The sequence below is a fragment of the Orcinus orca genome, chromosome 15 (genome assembly GCF_937001465.1).
Source record: "Orcinus orca chromosome 15, mOrcOrc1.1, whole genome shotgun sequence".
Classification (NCBI taxonomy): Eukaryota; Metazoa; Chordata; class Mammalia; order Artiodactyla; family Delphinidae; genus Orcinus; species Orcinus orca.
The window spans coordinates 65100381-65126601 of NC_064573.1; the positions used below are offsets into that span (position 1 = coordinate 65100381).

Below are 26221 nucleotides of genomic sequence, written 5' to 3' on the forward strand. Positions count from 1 at the left end.
AGCACCATTCAGTAGAACCAGATTAGGCAGTCAATTCTAGAAACCTCAGAATCAATTGAGAAAAATCATCCTTAAAATTCTATTGTTCTCGAAGCATTCCGGGTACCAAAATCGGGATTAGTCACATGGCTCCAGAGAAACAGGAAAATATATATATAATTTATTATAGGAATTGATTCACACCATAATGGAAGTTGAAGGTGTCTCACAATCTAACAGCAAGCTGAGGAACCAGGAAAGCCAGCGATATAATTCAGTCTGAGTCCAGAGGCCTGTGAATCGGGGTTGAGGACATAAGTCCTGGTCGGAGATTGAAAGATGAAGAAGCAGCAGTGCCAATGTCCAGGGTCAGGAGAAGGTGATGCCTCTGATGACGAGGAGAGAGCAAACGTCCCCTTCCTCTCCCTTTTTGTTCTATTCAGGCCTTCAACTCAAGGACAGTGCCCACTGCACCACACCAGTGATCTTCTCTACTCAGTCTGTGGACTCAAATGCCAACATCCTCCTCCTGAGACATCCTCACAGACACCAAGAAATAATGTTTTAACCGCAGTATGGGCATCTCTTATCTCAGGCAAATAGACACATAAAATTAACCATCACACTGCTGTGGAAGAGCTGGCAAGAGTGGCACATCACACAGGATGAGGAAGTGGTTACCATCCCAAGACAATAACCCCAAGATCATATTTCCCACCGCCTCCACTGTAGGCAGAGGGAGGAGCTCAGAGACCACTGACCTCTCACGGCCGAGCTGCATGAGGCTGGCAGCTCAGGGAGGAGAAGCATCTGCAGAGCAATAGGGAGCCTGTGAGCTCAGGGATGTTTTGGTCTCAGTTCCCCTTGACCTTGGACCACTGTGCAAAGTGCTACTACTTGTTTCTGAGCTACAGTAATAATCAGCCTCGTCCTCAGCCTGGAGCCCAGAGATGGTCAGGGAGGCCGTGTTGCCAGACTTGGATCCAGAGAAGCGATCAGGGATCCCTGAGGGTCGTTTATTGACCTGATAAATCAGGGTTTTGGGGGCCGTGCCTGGGAGCTGTTGGTACCAGCCGACAGCGTTATATTTCCCTATGTCACTGCTGGTTCCAGCACAAGAGATGGTGACCGTCTGTCCCAGATTCCCGGACACTGAGGGAGGCTGAGTCAGGCCCGACTGGGCCCAGGACCCTGGAAAGAAGAGAAACACACTCTGGTCAGTTCAGTGCTGGGGCCCAGGTCACCCTGAGGACAAAGACACAAAGGATCAGTCAGATGTCCCTGGGGTCCCTTCCCTGGAGGCCTCACCTGTGTCCTGAGTGAGGAGGGTGACAAGGAGCAGAGCCCAGGCCATGGTGGAGACGCCCCAGACGCTGCCTTCTGAGCCCCCAGTCCTGGGCCTGGTCCCCCAGACCTCTCTTATCCCCTCCCCCCAGAGGAGGGAGGGGCCTCCATGCAAATCTGCTCCCTGCACTGCCTGTCCTCACCACCTCTGCTCTAGCCCTTGATTCTGGTAACGTCTGCGTCTCTGGACAGCAGAGCTGCCTGAGAGATTAAAACAGGTTATCATGTATTGTCTGATTCAGGACAGACTGAGAAGGTGACGGAGGCCGGGACCCGGAGCCCAGCTGGCTGTGTCCTCTCCTCCTGTGGGGGATCATGTTGGATGCAGAGGGATCCTAGGACTCCCCTCCTTTTGCAAGGAGGAGGAGAGCAGGGCATCTATGCTGGGGAGGAGAGGGCATCCCGTGACCCCTCTTCCAGGGACTCAGGGAGAGCCGGGGACCCTCTCCTTGTCCCTCATGCCCTCCCCAGTCCCCTAGGCTAAGGTGCTCAGGCGTCACTCTCTCCGCTGCTCTGTGGTGGTTGGAGATTGGAGATGCTCCCTGACATGTCCACTATAGGAATTATGGGATATGGTAGACATTGGACAGCCCTCCCTCGTGACCTCCTTAGGCCTGGCTCGGGAGCAGCTGCTGAGATTTTGAACAGGACAGAATGACAACACAGACAACCTCCCCCAAATCCGGGCCCTGCTGCCCCCCAGTGGCCTCAGTTGTGAGAGCTGAGCCCAGGGAGACAGCTGAGTAGGGCTGGACACCCAGGTCTCCCCCTCCCCAGCTCAGTGCTAGGCCCCCATCCCTGCAGACAAGCCTCACCTTCCCTCGACTTCCACCAGAATGAAGTACGTCACCTGCAAAATCAGGAGGCCCAGATGCCCCCCTCGGGGTCATCTTGCTCGTCCCAGGAAGGCCTTGTCACAGGGTTGGTGATGGGGGATGGAAGTGGGCTCAGGACCGAGAGAACCTGAGATATAAGTTAATCCTATCTCGTTAAGGATGCCGAGGAGAGAAACGGGCCCCCGAGAAATGCCTGAATCCTCAAATATAGAAAAAAGGATAATGGGAGACACAGAGAGAGCTCTGTCCAGACAGAGAATGACCCAGGGAATCAAGGGGCAGATTCTGGGGCTGGGGCTCTGGAGGAGGGACCGGGTCAGGAGGGGCCTGGGGGTCCAGCTCTGGGTCCTATCCTTGGGGGCGGGGGTCATGGGGACAGAGACTTGCCCTGTGTTCCCCTTTGTGCCTTTGAGACGCCCTCACCTCAGAGCCTGGCACCTTCCTGAGGTCAAGGCTCTTCATCACAGACACACTTCCCCAAGGGTGTTTTTCCAGAAAGAGCTGAGTTTGCAGTATACATTACACTCAGGATGACGGGTCATTTCTGGTTGGAAATGGACATGAGCCCTCAGGCAATGGACCAGGAGTTTATGAAACACAAATACTTTGATGAAGGTTTTCAGTGTCACTGTTCATATCACACGACCACATTCCATGAGCTAAGGGGGTGAGGCCCTGGCCAAGCTTGGGGTGGGTGAAGGGGAGCCTCTGGGGGCGGGAAAGGAAAAGTGTGCGAGGAGGTGTTAGCCCTGGATTTGAGACAATTTTTGGCGTGTGTTTCACAGAGGTATGTGCTGTACTATGTAGACATTCACTTAATGATGTCTTTTTTTGAGATTATAATAAAGGGGGGACTGGTTCAGGACCTTCTCACAAGTCAATCAGTCAGGCATCTGACACCAGGTCAGAGCCCAGCGGTTTGGATCTTTATATCTGGGGACTGCTGTGGACAGGCCTCCTGTGATCACTCCAGGTGTCCAGTGCTTCCTGCAAGAAGCAAACCCCGCGGTCACGGGAGCTGTCTTGCCTCTGCTGCACGTTTGTTCATACAAGCAGCAACTCAGGGCCCCTCATGATTCGGGCGTCACGGTTGAATTAAAAATTCCTGAGATGTTTGCGCCCACTCAATAAGACATGACGGAAATATAATAAGAATGACTGCCTCTAAAGGAGGGAAATTACTACTAACACATAATAGGAGTGATAGGCAATAAAGTAAAAGCATATACCTATTAAGAATCACTAAAATCAATGACTGGATTCTTACCTTTCTGGAAAAATTAAATATGGGATTCATTAAATACCAACAGTTTAAGAACAGAAAGATAAAATATCCCGAAAAGTTTAATGACACCTAACCCAGAAATTCAATGGACACATAAAGGTAACAGCCCAGCGACGCTGATCCCTCGTTGCGGTGAATAACAACAACAGTGGCAGATATCCTGACCATAGAGAAAGCTAAGCCATTTCATGTTACCTCCACCCAAAGGGGCTTTTCTCGCATCATTGTAAAATTATATTCATATATAGTTAAATTATTTGAAGCACCACAGGAAGCTGCCGCTGTAGCCTGAGACTCCACGCACTGCACACCAGGACAGTGATGGCTCCAGAAGCTCCTACTGAAGCATCCTCTGCTTTGTTGGGAATTTTCCCCGTTGTAAAAACAGTAACTAATTTCGCATCAGGAGATTGTATCCCACCTTTACAGCAGACACTCAGAGAGGCCATGGTGGCTCCCGACCCCCTTTGCACAGCTGACTCTTGGTAAAGATCCAGCTGGTGCCCTTACACTCAGGGAGCAAGTCTCCCCACAGGTGCCACAGGGGATCCCGGAACAGTGGCCTCTGTGCCACCTCTGTCGTCTCCACCAGGACACACACCTGTCGGGCAGCTGCAGCGTCTCACCAGCCTTACACACAAGGGACCCTGACTCAGGACACGGTTCAGTGTCTAGTAACTGAGACCCCTTCCCCCTGTGCTGTGACCCAGTGCTGCTGGGGGTTCCTGTATGACCCTGTTCAAACCTAGGTGATTCAAGCATGATGATACTGACCTATGTGTTTATAAGTAAAGAAAGAAGGTAACAGGTAAAAGCTTAGAAAAAATAGTGATGATGAGAACGTTATGAGAAGATTGAGCTTCCTGGTAAGAGGATTGTATTAGTCAGGGTTCTCTAGGGAAACAAAACAAAAGAAATATATACATATAGATAACGAAGAATTTTATGTAAGTTATATATATATACTGAGAGAGAGACATTATTATTGATTATTGAGCACGGAACTCCCAGGAGCTGATCTCTTCAGCCTGAAAGCTGGGAACGCTGGTGATGTAATTCAGTTTCTGTCCAAAGATTTGGGAACCAGGGGAGCCAGTGATGTAAATGCCAGTCTGAGGGCTGGGGAAGTTGAGGTGAAATGTCCCAGCTCGTGCAGTGAGAAGAGAACACAGACGTGTTCTTTTTCCTTTTCCTTTTGCTCTGCACAGACCCTCAACAGATTGGGCGATGCCCACCCACACTGGGGAGGGCAATGTATTTACTGAGTCCCCAGATTCAAATGCTCATCTCATCCAGGAACACCTGCCCGGCCCCATCCAGAAATGATGCTTCATCTGAGTCCCCTGTGACCAGTCAAAGTGACACATAAATTTAACCATCTCAGTGACCATCCACGCTGATTAGCCCCACAATGAGGGCCAGCCAGGACACGGCAGTTTCAGTGGTAAAACTGGGAAATTTCTGGCAATCAGGAGACTTGGTCATGGCCCAGTTCTGGTGCTTATGCTTGGATCCACCCAGATGTTCAAACCAGGAGGTCGATGCTGACGATGCAGTATTATTCGGCCATAAGAAGGAATCAAGTACTCATATGTGCTTCAAGGGGAAAGAACATTGAAAACATTTTAAAGAATGAGAGAAGCCAGACATAAAGAGCCACATAGGGTATCATGGCATTTATATGGAAAATCTGGAACAGGCAGGAAGTACCTTAATGTTTGGAGGGCTGGAGTGACAGGGAAAGGGGATTGCCTGGTGATAGATGAGGAGTTCCTTTTCCGGGGATGAAAATACCCTGGAAGATTGAGTGTTAGTGGATGTTCAAACTTGTGAATACATTAAACACCACTGGATCCATCACCTTAAAATGATGTATGTGATGGATTGTGAAGCCTATGGTAGAAAGAACATGAAGGCTTGGTTACTGATAGATACAAATTACACTCAAATGATTCAGAAAATAAATGTTTTGTGTTCCTGAGTGTGTGCTGTGTGTGCGTATAGACGTACAAAGGCAGGGAGAGAATGAGAGACAACGGGATATGAGAAAGGCAAATCTTGCAAAGTATTAAAAAATAGTGAATCTGGGAAAAGGTTCTGCAAGACTTCCTTATAAACCTTTAAAGTTTTATTTAAGTTTTTAATTACTACAAAATAATAACAAAAACAAATGAAAGACTCAGTTTAGGAGTGAAGGGATGAATGAGCTCAGAGGACGTTTTAGTCCCGCTTCCTCATGAACTGGGACCACTGTGCACAGTGCTACTACTTGTATATGAGGTGCAGTAATAATCAGCCTCGTCCTCAGCCTGGAGCTCAGGGATGGTCAGGGAGGCCGTGTTCCCAGACTTGGATCCAGAGAAGCGGTCAGGGATCCCTGAGGGCCCTTTATTCACCTCATAAATTAGGGTTTTGGAGGCCGTGCCTGGGCGCAGTTGGTACCAGCCAACAGCATTATATTTCCCGATGTCATTGCTGGTTCCAGCAACAGGAGATGGTTACCGTCTGTCCCGGATTGCCAGACAATGAGGGAGGCTGAGTCAGGCCAGACTGGGCCCAATGCCCTGGAAAGGGGAGAAACACACTCTGGTAAATCCCGTTCTGGGGCCCAGGTCACCTTGAGAACAAAGACACACAGGATCAGCCAGACGTCCCTGGGGTCCATTCCCTGGAGGCCTCACCTGTGCCCTGAGTGAGGAGGGTGACAAGGAGCAGAGCCCAGGCCATGGTGGAGACGCCCCAGACGCTGCCTTCTGAGCCCCAGCCCTGGGCCTGCTCCCCCAGACCTCTTTTATCCCCTCCCCCCAGAGGAGGGAGGGGCCTCCATGCAGATCAGCTCCCTGTACCTGATGCTCCTCACCCCTCTGCCCTGGCCCTGGACACTAGATGTTCTGCATCCTGGGGGGAGAATATAGCTCAGGGATGTAAACGTTTTGACACATAGATGACATGTATATACAGGAGCATGAATTGTTTGTAGCTGGTGTGCAGGGAGAGAAAGAGCAGATGAAGTCCCTCAGGCAAAGAGCTCCTGGACCTTCAGGGTCTCTGCTGGGGCAGGACTATGTCTCTGGGAACCACAGTGCAGGGGACATTCCGCAGCGCCCTCTGCTGGATGTCTATCGCCAAGGTCTCTATGTTTGGGAAAGAGACAGGCCCACCAGGGGAAACACCTGCTGTTTGCTGGGTGGCTGTGGGGAGCCCCAGCTGCAGCCTTGTCCCATCCCCGCCCCCACCTCTTTGTTCTGAAGCATCTGCACATCGAATCCACGAGCAGGTCGTTGACACCCAGCCCCCCACCCCAGGTCCCAGACTGGCCCTGGAACCTAGAGTCTCTGCGTCCCTGTACAGCAGGGCTCTTCTGACAAGATGAAAACTCTGTGACACGTTGTGCTTAGTCAGGACACTGACCATTACAGGGCCCAGGAAATGGGGCCATCCTGGGATGTCCCTGTCATCCACTATTTGAGTCAAGACGTCGTTGGCCAATAATCCCGATAACCACTCTTTGGGTTTTGTGGGTGGAAGGTGAGGACAGGGGCCCGAGGGGCTGGGGTGACTTAGACATTCCATCAAGTCTCCTCCCGGCACCACAGGGGAGCTGGGGGTGTGCATCCCCCTCCCTCACCTGTCCCGTCAGCAGGACGGGGCCCCTGCCCCCCCGTCCCCTGCCTCTGCAGGGCTCGGAGGAGGAGCCCTGGGACCCCCCACTTGTTCCTCCTCCTCGTCCTCCCAGCTCAGCGCCAGCCACCCTGTCCCTCCTCATCCCGTCCCTGCCCCTGTCCTTTGTCCTGCAGCCTCATCAGGATGGAATTGTCACCTGCCTCCCCAGGTGACTCAGACCCACCCCTGCAGGGTCTCTAATCTTGTCTCAGCATGACCTTGTCTCAGGGACAGTGACCTTGAGGAGATCTCAGCCCAGGGCAGGGGAACCTACGTGATAAATGACCAACCCCATAGGTACACTGATGGGAAATATGGGCCCATGAGATGAAGCTGAATTCTCAAAAGCGTTCGAAAAAAGGAATAATGTAAGAAGGAGTTAGAGCCCGCCAGGATGGAGGGAGCCCTAATGGAAATGAGGGAAGATGCCAGGGTTTAAGGGGCTGGGAGGAGGGGCTGGGTCAGAGTTCACCTCAGGGCCCAGCCGCAGGGACCTCTCCTCAGGCAGGTCTATCTGCCACATGGTGCAAGTGAGGATTCTCCTCTGTCCTCAGCGGGAGGTCCTCACCCCAGAGCTGGTGTCTCGCTGAGGTCAGGCTCCTCTGTCTACAGAGACGCTGGACCTAGTGTGTTTTGTGTGTTTTCTAGACAGAGAATCAGGGTGGACTGACTGGTCTTTCCCAAGATTATCACTGTCTCCGTATCTGAAATGTCTAGTTCCTGATTATGAGTTGGTATAATTTCCCTCTGCATCCCAGGGTTTATGCTCCTGCCTCTGGGTACAGGGCCCCGCGGGTGATGCAGATGGAATACCCGGTCCCCACAGAGCAGAGCCCCGCATCCTTCCCGGGTACAATGGGGCGGGGGCACCCAGGAGTGATGGTGCTGGGTGTGTGTGTGTGTGTGTGTAACCGAACAAGACCCCTATGGAGCCTTCCAGGGACAGGCCATCCCCAATATCCTCTGCTTTAGCTCTTCTCTGAAGTACCTGGATAATAGTATTTGATGGAAATTTCCTGAGTTGTTTTGCAGATGTGAAATCCCCGCAATGCCCACCAGATGGAAGAACTACTTGGTGACCATGAGCACATAGCCCCAGCCCCCAGGAGCCTAAGGACGGATAATGTTAAGCCCTGTGACTCCACCGTGCTGCTTCACCATCACCCAATCAGAGAACTGTGCACACGCTGATCATGTACCCTGTGACCACCTCTCTCCTGGCCTTTAAAAACGCTTTGCTGAAACCCTCAAGGGTCTAGAAGGTCCGCAGATGCCAGACAGGAGATGCCTAGGAAACCAGCCTCTGGTAAGGGCCTTGTTGGTCTGATGAGTCTCCCCATGATACAGTTCTTCACACACATGGTCACCATTTGACGCTGGAGTTGAAGCCCGTCCCTCGGAAAGGCGTCCGGGAAGATTCTCCTGGTGCCCTCGGACTTGACCTCATCCACCATTGCCCTTTGCTGATTTTCCTTTGTCTCCTCTCACTGAAGGAAATCACAGCCATGAGGTTGACTCCCTACTGAGTCCCGAGAGTTTTCTCAGTGGGGGAATTTTAATAATTTGAAAACATTTTTATAATTTTTTCCCTTGACCTAGAATTGTTTTTGACCAAGTAGGAATTTAGCAGGCTTCTACCTTTTTCAGTTCCAGAAATACCACGATTAACAAGCCAGTGACAGAGATCTGCACACATCAGACTCTTCTCGTTGCTGCTTGACTCCATTGGCCATGACGGTAGCCTTGCCCTTGGTAGGGGAGGCCCACCCCTTGGCCCCGGCCACCCAGGATCCAGCTCCTCCCGATGCCTTTAGGATTTGCAGCTAAGGGGGCTGCAGGTCCCACTCTAAGTTCTGGCTTGGAGAAGAGTGAGCACAGAGCCATTCAAGGATGCTCCAATCTCATTACCTTTTGAATCCCTTTGTCTCCAGGCAGGTCTGGCTTCTCTAGTTCACTCACTAGAGGCCATCTTGGATTCTGCGTCCACCAGCCAACCTGCAAAGTGCTGAGGCTCTTTCTACCTCCCCGAGCTGCAGGGAACATGAAACGCAGAGTCTCTGTGGAGTGAGCCCAGATCACAAATCCAGCTGACCCGGCTTGATGTTTCTCCCACCACTGCCCCCCACCCTCGAATCCCTTCCCAACGTGTTCTGGGGATTTCTGTCTGTGTGAATTAGGAGAACCAAGCAGTTCTTGGAGTGCAGTGCCCCTCTCGAGGCTCACACTCTATTCTCATGTTAGCAAACTGCTGGGACCCGAGGCTAATTGTTGGTCCAGAAGCAAAGAGGGGCAATGGGGGCGGGGGGTCCTGAGGAGAATCAGCACAGCCTCACGTGGCAGCTTCCTCAGGGCAGCCGTGACCTTTTCCTTGGGCAATGCAGGGCAAATCTCCCCAGACAGATATGGAAAGACCTGTACCGCTGGGGGTGGGGAGGCATCTTCCACAGGCAAAGAAGACACATGAGAATTGAGGGGCTCAATGTCCCCAGGTCCCTCAGGTCCTCCCACACATCCCCACCCAAGCTGCAGGATCCGGTTCTTTCCCAACCACCTTCTTCACTACAAGGCTGGGACTCAACTTTGCTGGAATGTAGCCAATTGAAGGAGGAGGGTCTGGGTTGGCTTTTCAGCTATTTCAGTCCAGGTGCTGCACGAGAGCCTCCAGGGCACTCCGGAAAGCTCGCATGTCCCTTGTGCGGCCCTTGGGATGGGATCTTGAATCACTAAGCTCATCTTTTTCTCTCCCTACTCTATCCAGCAACATTCCGAGCAGATACCTCGTCATGATATTCTGCAGCGTTCCCAGAACGTTCCAAAATATCATATACAGGGTCACTCAGCTCCTCGATTCTTACAAGTGGTTGCTTAGAAGAATCCAAGGCAGGGATTTTTCTCATTCCAATGAACAGTTCATGACATACACTAGCTGTGCTCTCTGTACTAATGGAAATAGCTATTAGCACCATTCAGCAGAACCAGATTAGACAGCCAATTCCAGAAATCTCAGAATCAGTTGAGAAAAATCATCCTTAAAATTCTATTGTTCTCGAAGCACTCCGGGTACCAAAATCGGGATTAGTCACATGGCTCCAGAGAAACAGGAAAAAACATATATAATTTGTTATAGGAATTGATTCACACCATAATGGAAGTTGAAGGTGTCTCACAATCTATCAGCAAGCTGAGGGACCAGGAAAGCCAGTGATATAATTCAGTCTGAGTCTAGATGCCTGTGAATTGGGGTTGAGGACGTAAGTCCTGGTCCGAGATTGAAAGCTGAAGAAGCAGCAGTGCCAATGTCCAGGGTCAGGAGAAGGTGATGCCTCTGATGACGAGGAGAGAGCAAACGTCCCCTTCCTCTCCCTTTTTGTTCTATTCAGGCCCTCAACTCAAGGACAGTGCCCACTGCACCACACCAGTGATCTTCTCTACTCAGTCTGTGGACTCAAATGCCAACATCCTCCTCCTGAGACATCCTCACAGACACCAAGAAATAATGTTTTAACCGCAGTATGGGCATCTCTTATCTCAGGCAAATAGACACATAAAATTAACCATCACACTGCTGTGGAAGAGCTGGCAAGAGTGGCACATCACACAGGATGAGGAAGTGGTTACCATCCCAAGACAATAACCCCAAGATCATATTTCCCACCGCCTCCACTGTAGGCAGAGGGAGGAGCTCAGAGACCACTGACCTCTCACGGCCGAGCTGCATGAGGCTGGCAGCTCAGGGAGGAGAAGCATCTGCAGAGCAATAGGGAGACTGTGAGCTCAGGGATGTTTTGGTCTCAGTTCCCCTTGACCTTGGACCACTGTGCAAAGTGCTACTACTTGTACCTGAGCTACAGTAATAATCAGCCTCGTCCTCAGCCTGGAGCCCAGAGATGGTCAGGGAGGCCGTGTTCCCAGACTTGGAGCCAGAGAAGCGATCAGGGATCCCTGAGGGTCGTTTATTGACCTCATAAATCAAGGTTTTGGGGGCCATGCCTGGGAGCTGTTGGTACCAGCCGACTTGGTTATATTTCCCTATGTCACTGCTGGTTCCAGCACAGGAGATGGTGACCGTCTGTCCCAGATTCCCGGACACTGAGGGAGGCTGAGTCAGGCCCGACTGGGCCCAGGACCCTGGAACGAAGAGAAACACACTCTGGTCAGTTCAGTCCTGGGGCCCAGGTCACCCTAGGGACAAAGACACAAAGGATCAGCCAGATGTCCCTGGGGTCCCTTCCCTGGAGGCCTCACCTGTGTCCTGAGTGAGGAGGGTGACAAGGAGCAGAGCCCAGGCCATGGTGGAGACGCCCCAGACGCTGCCTTCTGAGCCCCCAGCCCTGGGCCTGCTCCCCCAGACCTCTCTTATCCCCTAACCCCTTAGAGGAGGGAGGGGCCTCCATGCAAATCTGCTTCCTGCACCTGCCCATCCTCTCCCCCTCTGCTCACCCCCTCTGACGTGGTTTGTTCCAGATTCTTCTGCATCCCTGCACAGCAGAGATTATTGGAGATTTAACTCCTTCACATGGTGTGTGAGGACAGAACGAGTCCATGACAGGATGTGGGAAAGGGATCCAGCCTGGGATTTCCTGTCTCTCCTGGTGTGAGAGTCATGGTGCTTCCTGGGGGAGGAATCCCAGAAGGTCCTCTCTGTGCTCTTGGGACAAAGAAGAGGCCCTGAGCCCAGGCGGCTGAAAAATCCAACTGCCCCGCTTTCTGAGAGTTAAAGGCAGAGCTGCGCACCAGTATCCCCTCAACTACTTCTGTTTTAAAAATATTTATTGAAGGGCTTTCCTGGTGGCGCAGTGGTTGAGAGTCCACCTGCCGACGCAAGGGACACAGGTTCGCGACCCGATCTGGGAGGATCCCACATGCTGCGGAGTGGCTGGGCCCATGAGCCATGGCCGCTGAGCCTGCGCGTCTGGAGCCTGTGCTCCGCAACGGCAGAGGCCACAGCAGTGAGATGCCCACGTACTGCAAAAGAAAAAAATAATAAATAATTTATTGAAGGGACTTCCCTGGCGGTCCAGTGGTTAAGGCTCCACACTTCCACTGCAGGCGGTGTGGGTTTGATCAATGGTCGGAGGACTAAGGTGCTGCATGTCGCGCGGTGCAACTAAAGAATTTTTAAAAATTAAAAAAAAGAGAAAAAAGGAACAAAAAAATTCTATTGAAGTATAGTTGGATTACAATGTTGTGTGAATCTCTGCTGTACAGCAAAGTGACTCACTTATTCATTTATATATACATTCTCTTTCTTATTCTTTTCCATTATGGTTTGTCATAAGATATTGAAAAGAGTTCCCTGTACTATACAGTAGGACCTTGTTGTCTATCCATCCTATATATAGTAGTTTGTATCTGCTGGTCCCAAACTCCCAGCCCATCCCTTCCCCACCCCCAACTCCCTCTCATCCCCCTCAGTTGGGAGGGTCCTCAGATTTCCCTCCAGCCTCTGTTTCCAAAGTGCTCTGAGTCTGAGGCCCAAGCCAGAGCCCTGGGCCATTTAATACCACTTTTTTTTTTTTTTTTGCGGTCCACCGGCCTCTCACTGTTGTGTCTCCTCCCGTTGCGGAGCACAGGCTCCGGACGCACTGGCTCAGCGGCCATGGCTCACGGGCCCAGCCGCTCCGCGGCATGTGGGATCTTCCCGGACCGGGGCACGAACCCGAGTTCCCTGCATCGACAGGCGGACTCTCAACCACTGAGCCACCAGTGAAGCCCTATTAGCACTTTTGAAGATGATTTCTTGGGGCCCAGATGCTTTGGGACTAAGAGGGGTTACGCAGGAAGCAGCTCTTGAAATTTCATACAGGACAGTATAAGCCACAGGTACCTTCCCTAAATCCTGGCCCTTGCTGCCCCCTGGTGGCTTCAGATGGTGCCAACCAACGCCCAGGAACCTGAGGGACAGAAAACAACCCGGTCCCCAGACTGGCTGATGTGCAGCTCATTGTAGGACGTGTCCGAAGATCAGGTCGAAGTTTGTGTAAATGAACTGACATGGAAAGCATAGTTCACAAAAAGCTGGATAGAATTAACAACCTGGACTCAACAGGGCAGAAAGTCTGATTAAACCAAAATGCCAGCATGGGATTTAAAGACCTATAGTTCCACCCCATAATATTGGCCACACCACGATAGACTGAAATCACTTGGCATATGGAAAACCAGAACAGCTCAACTGTATGGAAGGGAAAGTTAACAGAGCGTGTCTCTGTTAACAGATCTGCTGGAATTATGTCACAAAGATATTCATCCAGTTTGTGAAAAATGATGCGAGAAACAAGGACAGAACCTACTGAAGTCAATAGACAGATACAGAGTGTCAGCCAATATACGGGAGAAAAATCTAACGAAGAGTGATGTGTGTATATGTATAACTGATTCAGTTTGCTGGACAGCAGAAGCCAACACAACAGTGTAAATCTGCTATACTCCAATAAAATGTTTTTAAGAAAGAAAGTCTCAGCTAAGCAATAGAAGGTGGAAAAACACAGTGAATCTACTACAGAGAAAATTCCAGCAGATGGGATTAACGACAGGCAGAGCACTGGATAATGAAAGATTTCTGACTTGAAGTCATGCAATGGAAACAGTCCCTTGTTGAACAGAAGGGGGGAATATGAATTTAAAAGAATGAAGTAGTATCCACAAATTATGGAACTTCAATTGACCTAATACACAAATAATTGGAGTTCCCAAAGGAGAGGAGACAGAGAGACACAGAGAAACCCTCACATCCAGAATCCTGACACGCCTCAGGGTGTAGAAACGTGAGGGCAACCACATCGAGTTTCATTGTAATGACATCTTGAGCTGTGGACAATTTTGAGACCCCTCTTCAGGTTGGTTCACTATTGGTATGTTAGGAAAATGTCAGCTAAAGAACTAGTTCCAGGACGTTCCTGGTGGCCCAGTGGTTAAGATGCAGTGCTTCCAATGCAGGGGACACGGTTTCCATCCTTGTTCGGGGAGCTAAGATCCCACATGCCACTTGGTGGGGTCAAAAAAAAAAGAAAACCCAGTTCCCTGCAGATTGTACCACAATGTTTCCTCCTCTCTCTCCCTCTCCCCAACCTCACAACACAAACGCCTGTCCCAGAGTTCTTCACTCTGGCCATTGTGGGTGCATGGAGCACATGCACAACTCTGATTGTTTCTTTTAAACCCAAGTCAAGCAATACTGATAGTCAGAGTCATATATCAGAGTTTAGGAAGAGTCCAAAGAACATAGGAGTACAGAAAAGCACAAATATGGAAGCCAAGATGCATGTCGACAAGCGTTTACTGACTTTTTCCTGAGAAAGGCCAGTCCCAGGTCTGCAGTGGTGCTAAGCAGACCTGTCATTCCTTAGGTCGTGGTCGGTGGTGAGTATCGTCGTGATGAGCTGACGTAACTTAACAATTATAATGAGTGTGAGTCCTTACAGATGCAGGTAGATCTGCAGATTTTCTCTCCTTTTAGTCGTGAGGCTGGTAGACCACTGCCCGCTAACCCCACCAACAGATTTGCTCTAGGGAGAGGGTGAACCACATGTCCTGGATAAGGGGGCACGGCAGAGCTGACTCTGTGGGGCTCAGGAGGAGAAGCCTGTGTGCCTCCAGAGTTTTGTAGCCTCTGCCCACCTCTCTGGAATGGCCATCTCCCATGGAGACCTTTCTCCAATGGGCAACCGGCAGAAATAGCTGACATCATCCAGGTGCTGACATACCTGACACCATCCTGTAAAGTTGGATGCGCGTCGCCCGGATTCTGATTTGTACTGTATGGCTGGCTAGGATTGTCGTGACATGAACAATTTTCTAGGATCTTGATCAGCCAGGAACAATCTCTCTCGCTTCCTCCCAGTGAAGTGATCTCAGACAACTCCTGGAGTCCACGTCCCGCTGAATAGCAGGAAACGTGGGACAGCTGATACCCTGACAATATTCGCCTTAGAAATACAGGACCCACCCGAATCCCACAAGGCCAGATGCCTTACTCTAGGCTTCCTTGTCTTTCCTCTGGGACCCTGTCTGCCATCTTCAGGACGGGCTCCAGGAAATCCAGGGAAGCCCCGCCCAGGACCAAGCTGAGCCTCTGTTAGGGTCCATGTCTCTTGGGGCCTCACCTGTAGACACACTACCCTTTCCTCACTCAGTGGGTTGGATGCTTGTACCCACTGTTTCAAACTATGTTGTTTGGGGGATGCATATCGAGGAAGGCTGGGGCAGGAATGTAAAGAAAGGCCATGGAATGATTAACCCTGGAGTCAGCAAACCAGCTAATCGGGGAGTGGGGTAGACAGATGTGCCTTGGGGGGCAGATTTCCTCTGGGGTTATGTGGTTTCTGTTTATGATTCCTCCTTAAATTGTGAATGTGCATTTGACACATTCTTCTTCAGGAATGCTGCATTTCATAATCAAAGGAATTGTGCAAAATACGCTGAAAGAGACATGACTACTTTTCCTCTCCTTAGCTACATAGACCAGGACTCAGACATGGAGGAAATTTTCACGAAAAACTGCAGGTGTAAGATGCAAACCTGCCCTTGAAGCCTTGCTGATGGTAGAAACAGGCACCTGGAACGTTTGAACAAAGTGGAAAACAAACGAGAGTCATCGTCGGGACAAAGACCGTCTCAGGCTGTTTGATGCAGCTGAGACCGTGCCCCCTCCCTGCCCCTCCAGCTCATCCAGGACACATGCAAACAGCACCTAGAGGGAAGGGGAGACGCCCCCACCCGCGATCCTTAGGAGGCTCTGAGAAGGAGAGAAGAGGAAGCCTTGACTGCCTCCTGAAGACGTCCCTGAGGGGAATGTCCTGATTTCATTTCATCTCGGGAAGTGAGGTGAACCTAGAATTTTCATTCTCTAGGCCCCGAAAGGATCACTCTGTAATGGGTTGTGACAGGAGAGAGAAAAAATGAATGTGAATCTGTGACTTGATTACTTGATCCATCAGATGAAGTACATCCTTATAATGTAGTATTATTCGGCTGTAAGAATGGGGAAGTAGTGAAAATGCTTCCACAGGAATGAGCCTGGAAACATTAGGCTATGTGGGGGGATCCTGGCACAAAGGTCCGAGGGGGACAGGGAATGACTGCAGGTGGATGACGTGTGTCTTGAGGGGCAGAAAGCATCTGGACGCTGGAGTGATCATGGATGGACTAACTTGTCAATACATTAAAAACCCTGATTCTACACCTTAAATGATGACTGTGACTTCATGTGAACTCTGTCTAAAAGAAATGTATTAAGTCTTAGATGCTGATGAATGAAACCTATTCCCAGTGGTTCAGAAAATGAATGTTTTGTTTATGTGTGTGTGTGTGTTGAGTATGTATATTTATCGATGTTTATATATGGATACACATCCAAATACATACACACACACACACACACACACACACACACACATATAGGCAGAGAGAGAAAACGAGAGATAAGCTGATATAATGAAAAGCGAAGATGGCAATAGTGAAAAATGATGGATCTGGGAAAAAGGTATGAAGCAGTTCTTTATGAAATCTTCAAATTCATTTAAGTTTGTAATTATTGGCGAATAAAATAATAACAAACAAGCAACAACTGAAATCCTGTATTTAAGAGTGAAGGGGCTGGAGGGAGCTAAAGGGAGGTTTTGGTCTCACTTCCCTGTGACCTTGGACCACTGTGCCAAGGGCTACTACTTGAATCTGAGCTACAGTAATAATCAGCCTCGTCCTCAGCCTGGAGCCCAGAGATGGTCAGGGAGGCCGTGTTGCCAGACTTGGAGCCAGAGAAGCGATCAGGGATCCCTGAGGGTCGTTTATTGACATCATAAATCAAGGTTTTGGGGGCCGTGCCTGGGAGCTGTTGGTACCAGCTGACATAGTTATATTTCCCTATGTCACTGCTGGTTCCAGCACAAGAGATGGTGACCGTCTGTCCCAGATTCCCGGACACTGAGGGAGGCTGAGTCAGGCCAGACTGGGCCCAGGACCCTGGAAAGAGGAGAAACACACTCTAGTCAGTTCTGTCACCCTGAGGACAAAGACACAAAGGATCAGCCAGATGTCCCCGGGGTCCCTTCCCTGGAGGCCTCACCTGTGTCCTGAGTGAGGAGGGTGACAAGGAGCAGAGCCCAGGCCATGGTGGAGACGCCCCAGACACTGCCTTCTGAGCCCCCAGCCCTCAGCCTGGTCCCCCAGAACTCTCTTATCCTCTCCCCCCCAGAGGAGGGAGGGGCTTCCATGCAAATCTGCTTCCTGCACCTGCCTGTCCTCACCCCTTCTTCTCATCCCCCTGACATGGTTTGTTCTAGATTCTTCTACATCCCTGGACAGCAGACAATCCTGGAGAATTAACTCCTTCACATGGTTTGTAAGGACAGAACGAGTCCATGACAGGATGTGGGAAAGGAATCCAGCCCGGGATTTCCTGTCTCTCCTGGTGTGAGAGTCATCATGGTTCCTGGGGGAGGAATCCCAGAAGGTCCCCTCTGTGCTCTTGGGACAAAGGAGAGGCCCTGAGCCCAGGCGGCTGAAAGATACATCTGCCCCACTTTCCAGGAGTCAGAGGCAGAGCTGGGGACAGTAACCCCTCAACTCCCTCTTTTTTAAAAACATTTTATTGAAGGGACTTCCATGGCAGTCCAGTGGTTAACACTCTGTGCTTCCACTGCAGGGGGTGCAGGTTTGATCCCTGGTCGGGGAGCTCCAATCCTGAATGCCGCATACTGCTGTGAAAAATGAAAAAAAGAAAGAAAAGAACAAAGAAACTGAACATTCTTATTGACGTGTGCTTGAGTTACAATGCTGTGTGAATTCCTGCTGTTCAATAAAGTGAGTCAGTTATACTCTATATACATTTTTTCATATTCTTTTCCATTATGGTTCATCAGAGGATATTGAATACAGTCCCCTGTGCTATACCATAGGTCCTTGATGTTTATCCATCTTATATATAATAGTTTGTATCTGCTGGTCCCAAGCTCCCAATCCATCCCTCCCCCACCCCCAACTCCTTCTTATCCCCCTCAGTTTGGAGGGTCCTCACATTCCCCTCCAGCCTCTGTCTCTGCAGTGCTCTGAGTCTGAGGCCCGAGCCTGAGCCCTGGGCCATTTATTAGCACTTTTTAAGATGATTTGTTGGGGTACAAATGCTTTGGGACATAAGAAGTGTTCCGTGGGGAGCCCCTCTTGAAACTTCATGCAGGACAGTGTAACCCTCAAGTACCTTCCCCAAATCCTGGCCCTTGCTGCCCCCTGGTGGCTGCAGACGGTGCCAACCAAGCCCCTGGGAGGCAGCTGAGTGGGGGCTGGAAATCCCTCTTGCATCGCCCTCCCCTCCTCCCTCCTTCCCCATCAAGCTCAGCACCAGGCCTCCGATCCCTTCCATCCCCTCTAACCTCATTTCCCTTTGTCCATTAACTCCCTCCACGATGGGATGTGTCACCTGCCACACCAGGTGGCCTGGACCCTCACCCCAGGACTATTTAGCCCACCCCACCACAGCCTTGGTACCAGGTTATGCCTGTGAGGCAGCTCTTCATACCAAGTGACAGACATTTCAGGAGCCCAAGAGAGGTGACTCTATGGCCAACGGTGGGGAAAGCTAAAGGCTTGCCTTGGGGATTGAGGGAAAAGGAGAAAGATGTTTGGGCGAAGCAATCATTTTTGACTCATGACTATTGCTTAAGTGTGTTTTGAACATGTTTGTGCTTTTTTATTTTACACACTGGTTAAAATAATAATGTCTGTTATTAAAGATAAGACTTAGTCCCACAGTCTGCAAGTTGCAGACTCAGGAAAGCTGTTGGTGTGATTCAGACCAAGTCCTAAGACCTGATACCGAAGTTGCTGAGGACAGAGGAAAATGAGATGAGATGTCCCCGCTCAACAGCGAGACAGGAAAGGGGCAAATTCCTCCTTCCTCTGCTCGTGTTCTATCCAGACCCTCAAAGGACTGGATGCTTCTCAGTTCCTCCTTTGCTCCAAGCACTGAGGCTTGACACGCAGGGGAGCGGGTAGATGCCCTGGCCCAGCCAGGAAGGGGCAGGGGGGAGGATATTTTCTTCCCAAGAAGTTGTTCTGAAGCTGGTTCTGAGGGACACGGAGCACCTGGCCTTCTGATGAGTTCCCCTCCCCACACACCTGATCTCCCCCTTCCACCACACACACACCTGGGGAGGGGCTTCCTGCCCTCTGCATCTGCAAGGCCCTTGACTGCAGGAGGCCTGAGTTTGAGTCTGGGATGGAAGGATGCTGCCCTCTACCTGAAGGCTCCTGCCTTTCCCTCTGAGCTCATTCATAGCTACCCCAAAAGGATTTTCTTTCTTTCTTTTTTTTCATGTGGACCATTCTTAAAGTCTTTATTGAATTTGTTACAACACTGCTTCTGTTCTATGTTTTGGTTTTTTGGCCACGAGGCATGTGGGATCTTAGCTCCCCAACCAGGGATCAAACCCACACCCCCTGCATTGGAAGGCAAAGTCTTAACCACTGTACCGCCAGGAGAGTCCCCCAAAAGGGTTTTCAGAAGTGGTGGTTCCCCCAAATCAGGACATACGGCCTTAGGAATGCAGACCAGCCATCCTGGATTCTCTCCAAGACCTTCCTTTTCAGCTTAATCTTGCAGCAGACTGGGGGACTAGGGGCTGTGTGGGGTGGCTGAATTTCTTCATATCTCCAAAATAAATCACTGGTCAAGGAAAACATTTATGATGGAAAAGTTTACTCCCAAATATAGAAAAGTTGGGAATTCCCTGGCCGTCTAGTGGTCAGAACTCCGTGCTTCCACTGCAGGGGGCGTGGTTCGATCCCTGGGTGGCAGGGAACTAAGATCCCACGTGCTGTGCGGCGAGGCCAAAAAACAAAACAAAATAAAACCACAAAAAACAAGCTAAAACACCCCCAAAATATAGAAAATTATTTGACCATGGCCAGCGTTATCATTTTAGTGACCACCTTCTGGACATCTTGACATGCTTAAGTACAATGTTCAGGAAAAAGAATTACATGTATTCCAGGAGGTGGGGGGGGGTCCCTGTAACTTTCACTGCTTCTTCTACTCCAGGCCTAGTCTAGCCCCAGGAACATGGTAAACATTGTGAGCATTGCTTGAAGCAATGAAATGAATCAATGTTACTTTCATGTTTACTTGTACATGAATAGGACTATATCATACAATATAAGCAATCCTGTGACCTTTGCTTTCAAATATCTCCGACGTCATCTTTTCAGTGTGTCAACCTGAAATCAGGCCTTAAATCAGCCATCGAATCATGAAAATAACGTTCGGCAATCTTCAAAGGGATCCCCTTTCCATTTCAAGTCCCACAGATGCATCCTTTGCCCTCTCCGAGAATTAGTTACAACCTGCCACTTTAAAACAATGGTCTTCTTGTTTTGGTTTGGTTTTTTTCTGGTTCCATCCTAAAACTTATGAGCACTATCTCCTTGAGTGTTGCATCAGCAGCCTCTCAAGGACAAATGTTTGTTGAATGAGTCTGGACAAGAGGAAGGAGGGGGAGGCTGAGGCTCCAGTTGCAAAGTGAAAAAATTGAGGTTTTACCAGCCCTGTTCCAGGTGACAATCCCAGGTCCGGGGGGATCAACACAATTCCCTCATTTGTATGTACCTATGTATTCATTCATCCATCCATCCCACCATGGGTGTAGCTCGATACCTTAAGCTCTGTTAGCTCACAGGCGCGGGGGATGTGTGGGGGAATGGCAGGGTTGAGCCACCAAAGATAGCCATCACTACTGCCCTGCCTGTTATTCTTGGCCACCACTACCTTCTGGTGGCCTGTGGTTAAAGATTTAGGGTCACCTGGACCACAAGGACACAGCCTCACACTTACTGGGCTTGAGTGAGGAAGCTGAATTCAAAGGACCCAAAGGAGGTCCCCCAGGCCAGCGTTAGTGACAGGGCTGGAGTTCCGCTTTGCTCTTAACCCCTCCAGGCAAGAATCCTCACCCACCTGGCTCTCACCATCTCTCCAGAAGCCCCACTTTCTCCCCTAGAGGGGCTGGGAGGAAGGAGGTGCCAAAACCGTCCTGGATTCCATGTCTCCAGTGCCCCCTGGTGGCCCGGACGCGACATCCCCAGGGCTCAGGGGTACCGCTTGCGAGGGTCCCGCCCCGCTCCGCCCCGCCCCGCCCCGCCCACACTTCCTTTTCCAGGCCCCTTCCTGATTTTGTCCGAAGGGGTCCGTTGGTGAAAAGAGGTGAATCCTGCACTCAGGACCAGCACAAGCTGAGGCCATCAGAGGGGCTGCGGAGGTCAGACGGAGGTGAAGAGAGCAAACACAGCAACTGTTTGGCTTCTGAAAAACCATGTGGGGGGGTGGGAAGCACAGTCTGGAGGGAGGACTATCTAGTCAAACCCTGGCTGGGGTCTCCGCTGCCCCAGGGGTCACATAAGTGGTAAAGTCGAGAGAGTAGGGGCCACTGGCCTGGCCAAGGGCAGGGACATCTTATCGACAAGAGGGAGGTGGGAGTGGGGCGAGGGCCCCGGAGCCGGGCCTGGCACCCCACGCCCCACAGAGAGGAAGGGGTTGCGGAAGAACAGGCCCAGAGGTGGGGGTGGGGGAGGAGTTGGAGGTGGGGGGTTCTAAGCCTCGACCCCTCCCTCCGGATCTCAAGAGCCCCTTCATCCCAGCCCACGCCCACCCCTCCCCACCCCCCCACCTACCCCCACCCCATCCCCACCTCACCCCGTTCTCCATCCTACCCCATTCCCTTCCCCCATTCCACGATTCCTCCCTCCCCCACCTCACTTCCATTCCATCCCATCTCCTACCCCCACTTCACCCATCCCCCCATCTCCTCCCCATCCCCCTAACCCTACCTTTCCCCCATCCCACCCCTGACCCACCCCATGCCCACTCTCACCACCCGGCCGTCCAGTGGGCATGGCCACAGACGCCACCCCTCCCCCTCTCCGCACTCCCTCCCCGCCTACTAAACGGAACCCCTTCTAGACTGCCTGGAAGACCCCACTCGCGATCCCAGGATCTCGTGAGATTTGCCCCAGGAGGAAACAGAAAGCAGGATTGGTCGGGCCGCGTGGTTTCCAGGCGGGGCGCTGCTGAGTTCGCGGTTCTTTGTCTGCAGAGCCCAAGCGGGGGATCGTGTGGCGTGGTGCTGCGGCACGAAAGGTAAGTTCCCGTCCTGGTGCCCCCGCGTTCCCGTGGGGTGACCTTGATTTAGTCCCCGGGGCCCCCAGCGGGCCCCCGCTCCTGTTCTCCAGCCGAAAACGAGCTCTCACGACCTGGGGCTGGAGCGGAGGCCACAGGCGGTGGGGGGCCGCCTTGGGCCTACCCGGGCCACGTGCCCCGTGAAGAGGCCGCAGCGCCGCGTGGGGGACGTAATAATCCAGGGCACCCGGGTCTGCGGGGATGGCCGGAGCTCATTGGGCGCTCTTTGCGCTGGAAATGGGGTTCCCTCGGGAGGTGCCAGGGTGTGGGGGCCAGAGAAAGGGACAGAACTGGGGCTGCAGGACGGCGGTTAGTGCCCTTAGAGGAAGATCCCTTTGACCCGAGCATCAGGTCTTTCCTTCGATTGTCTGCTGCTTCAGCCGATGAGAAATTTCTCGGGTTTGGAGATACGAAGAGATTCTCACTGAAACGGCAGGGTCGGGGCTCCGGTTTTCAGTTCGCCCAGCAGAGTTCTCACTGTGGCTTCATAACTACACGTGTGAACACACCGTGTCTTTGTTTTTTGGAGAATTTGGGTTCTTGTATTTTGTGGTTTTTTGGGGGGAGTTTTTTTTTGCGGTATGTGGGCCTCTCACTGTTGTGGCCTCTCCCATTGGGAAGCACAGGCTCCGGACGCGCAGGCTCAGCGTCCATGGCTCACAGGCCCAGCCGCTCCGCGGCATGTGGGCTCTTCCCGGACCGGGGCACGAACCCTGCCGATGTCCCCTACATCGGCAGGCGGACTCTCAACCACTGCGCCACCAGGGAAGCCCGAGAATTTGGGTTCTTATTCTCAGACTTGGGTGGAGACGGGTGACTGAGATGGTAGGAAACCAGGGAGACCAGGTGTCGGAGGACCTGAGGCCAGCGTGAGCTGGACCAGCGTGGCGGAAGACATCTTCAGGTAAACTGGTCCCCTGCACCTCATCATGTCCCAGGATGTCCTGTTGCCCCCTCAGTGCTGTTAATCGTGGAGCTGCATGCAATCTGCATCCTGAAGCCCTCACAGCGGGAGGAGGATGAGCAGCCTTTATTTTTCCAAGTCATTTTCCCAAGAGAGCTTTCATCCTGCTGCCTTCTTAGAAGAAGCAGCTGCAATGTGTTGGGGTCCCATTCCCGAAGCCACGGTTACATTCAGAACCTGTGCTTGGGGCGAAGGAGCAGGGCTGGCATCAGCCCCCAGAGACTTGAGTCCTGTGTGGTGTTGGGCAGGGGCAGGGTGGGTGAGCCCAGGGAGGTTTTGGTCTCCCTAAGCGGTGGGCTGGGACCCCTGGGCCTAGGGGCGGTCCCGGAAAGAAAGCACCCAGAGGGCACAACGAGTCCTCCAGCTGCAGCCCAAGGTGGCCAGGGAGGCGGACCTGGAGCTGGAGGATGGAGAGGGACCCCAGGAGCAAGGACGAGCTCGTGCACTGGGGGTGCTGGGCAGCACATGGGTGCTGTTGATACCAGCACACCGGGCTGTAACCCCCAGTATCACTGCTGCCTCCAGAGCAGGAAATGTGGCCTCTCTGTCCCAGAGCCACAGCCCTGTATTAAACACAGACACTGAGTGGTTGTCAGGACAGACTGGGCTCGGGACCCAGAGAGGAGCAGGATGTGCAAAGCGGAGAGGTCAAGGTCATCACTCCAGAGATGTTCAGGGTGGAGGGAGAAAAGAGGGTCAGCCCTGGGCTGCCAGACGGTCCCCTCCTTAGTGCCTCTCACCTGTGCAGACAGACCATGAGCAGACCCCAGGCCATGGCGGAGACCCCCACGAGCTCTTCTGCAGCCATGGCGCCAGGCTGGGCTCCCCACACCTTTCTTAGCCCCTGCCTCACGTGTGGGAGGGACCTCTGTGCACAGCTGCTTCCCAAATCCTTCAGGCGACACCGTATCAGCGAATCTGCTTCCTTCGTCCTGCCGAGGGCAAGCAGTGCTGGGAGGTTTCCTGGAGCCTGAGCTCCCGGGGTACGGCTGCTGAGCCGAGGTACCAGTGAGTGCAGGCCTTTCTGGATTTCTCCCCGATATATCGCCCCTCCCCCCATCTTCCTGGAAGACCTGGCAGGACCCACAGAGCTGCTGAGTGCCTAGACTGTGGTGGGTGATGTCCCCGGAATGGAGGCTCCTGTCCTCCGCTCTCGTCCCCGACCTTGTCCACTGTCCACGAACAGAGTGGGCTGTTCCCATCCGCAGGCGACTTCCCCGGGCACACTCCCACTGGGCTGGCACGTTGATGGCTTAGCGAGCCCTGGACCAGGAGCCAGGGGCCTCGTTCCCGTGTCACCCTCTCGTGGCTGGCTCTGTGACACAGGTGCAAAGGACTCGCCCTTTTGAGCCTCAGCCACTGCACAGGGAAAGGAAAAAGCAATTTAAGGCCCCTGCCGACATTTCAGATCTTGAGGGAGAACCCGAGGCTAGGAGAGTGAAACGCTTTGGTGATTTAAGCTCTACCAAACACGAGGAATTGTTGACTGACTCGTCATTCTGATTCAGAATCCAGCTTCAGGCTCCTTGTCCCCATCTCCTGGAGAAGCTTCAATGAAGGGCATGGTTGTGACAAAAAAATGAAGATGTCCCAGAGGCGGTGATGCCAGCAAACATCTTCACAGTAAAGGAACTTGGAGATAATGTCAGGCCCTGAAAACACAAAGGGTGAAATGTTGGAAGCAGATCCAGGCTTAGAAAGCAGAGTGACACCGCAATGAGAAGCCCACGCACCACAACGAAAAGCAGCCCCCGCTCGATGCACCTAGAGAAAGCCCGCATGCAGCAACGAAAACCCAATGCAGCCAAAAGTAAATAAATAAATTAAAAAAAAAAAAAAAAAGGCAGAGTGATAAGTTGTCCGGGCTTAGGAAGGACACTCAGCCCCGACTGCAAGTTATGTGATGAGAAGCAGGGAAGCAGTGTTGAGAGGATTCTTGATGAGTTTTTCGCAAAGAAACAAAACACTTTTTCTCAGTGCTTAAAATCACAGTGTACTAAAAAAAATAGCTTTACTGGGCTTCCCTGGTGGCGCAGTGGTTGAGAGTCCGCCTGCCGATGCAGGGGACACGGGTTCGTGCCCGGGTCCAGGAGGATCCCACATTCTGTGGAGCGGCTGGGCCCGTGAGCCATGGCCGCTGAGCCTGCGCGTCCGGAGCCTGTGCTCTGCAACGGGAGAGGCCACAACAGTGAGAGGCCCGCGTACTGCAAAAAAAAAAAAAAAAAATAGCTTTACTATTTTTACTTTTCTAAACATTACAGTGGATCGTGTTAAGAAGGTTCTTAACGTTTTCAAAACATATGTAACGGCTGCAGGAAAAGTCATATTTTGCCTTAGATTATGAAGGTTGGCTTTGGTCGCCTTGGTGGCCCTGGCCCACCGTGCAGGCCACGTCCGCCTGTCATTATTTTTTCGACTTGCTTGTTTTTCATTTGTCTGCTTAGTTGAATGCAAGGTCCGTGCCTCAGAGACACCCTGAGTGGAAGACCATGACATTTTCTTTCTTCCAGTCTTACTGAGATAGAATTGACATACAACCCTGTATAAGTTTAAAGGGTGCAGCATCATGAGTTGACTTAACATGCATCATCTCATATGGATACAAAATTATACAGAAAACACGTTTTTCCCCTGTGATGAGAACTCTTCGGATTTACTCTCTCAATGACTTTCATACGTAACCTACAACAGTGTCAGTTATACTTACCCTGTTGTATATCATCTCCCTAGTATGTACTTCTAACTAGAAGACGACCATGACATTTTCACTGGGCTGTTCCTCCCCAGAACAGCAGTGGATGGTCTGCTCCAGGCACTCTGTAAATGTTTTGAGTAAATCGAGGGTTGCCGATAGAGGGGGAGTCTGGGTATGGGGGCGAGGGGACCAGCTGGGCGGGAGACCTCCCTGTGAGCGCGTCCCCTCTGCCTGGTGCCTCCTGCCAGCCCTCAGCACAGGGTGGGCTGTCCCCTCAAAGGTGGAGCCAGTG

At 51.7% G+C, this 26221-nt stretch overlaps 1 protein-coding gene and 2 gene segments (V, D, J or C); all 3 read right to left on the reverse strand.

Annotated features, from left to right (window-relative positions):
- Positions 1-6202, reverse strand: part of LOC101270467 (immunoglobulin lambda-1 light chain) — a 162038-nt gene extending 155836 nt beyond the window's left edge. Inside the window, exon 1 of one of the 2 annotated variants that reach the window (XM_049698064.1) lies at positions 6126-6202. In XM_049698064.1, coding sequence (XP_049554021.1) covers positions 6126-6171 — 46 coding nt within the window. In that variant the 5' untranslated portion in view covers positions 6172-6202. Of the gene's footprint in view, positions 1-1287; positions 1349-6125 lie in introns of those variants that run through there. The other variant, XM_049698071.1, reaches the window with a different exon arrangement.
- LOC101272566 (immunoglobulin lambda variable 2-18-like) lies at positions 758-17286 on the reverse strand. The segment is given in 3 exon segments: positions 758-1003; positions 16904-17070; positions 17174-17286. Coding segments are annotated over 3 exon segments (444 nt in total).
- Positions 10823-11463, reverse strand: LOC117198103 (immunoglobulin lambda variable 2-18-like). The segment is given in 2 exon segments: positions 10823-11235; positions 11353-11463. Coding segments are annotated over 2 exon segments (444 nt in total).
- Positions 17287-26221: the final 8935 nt, after the last annotated feature.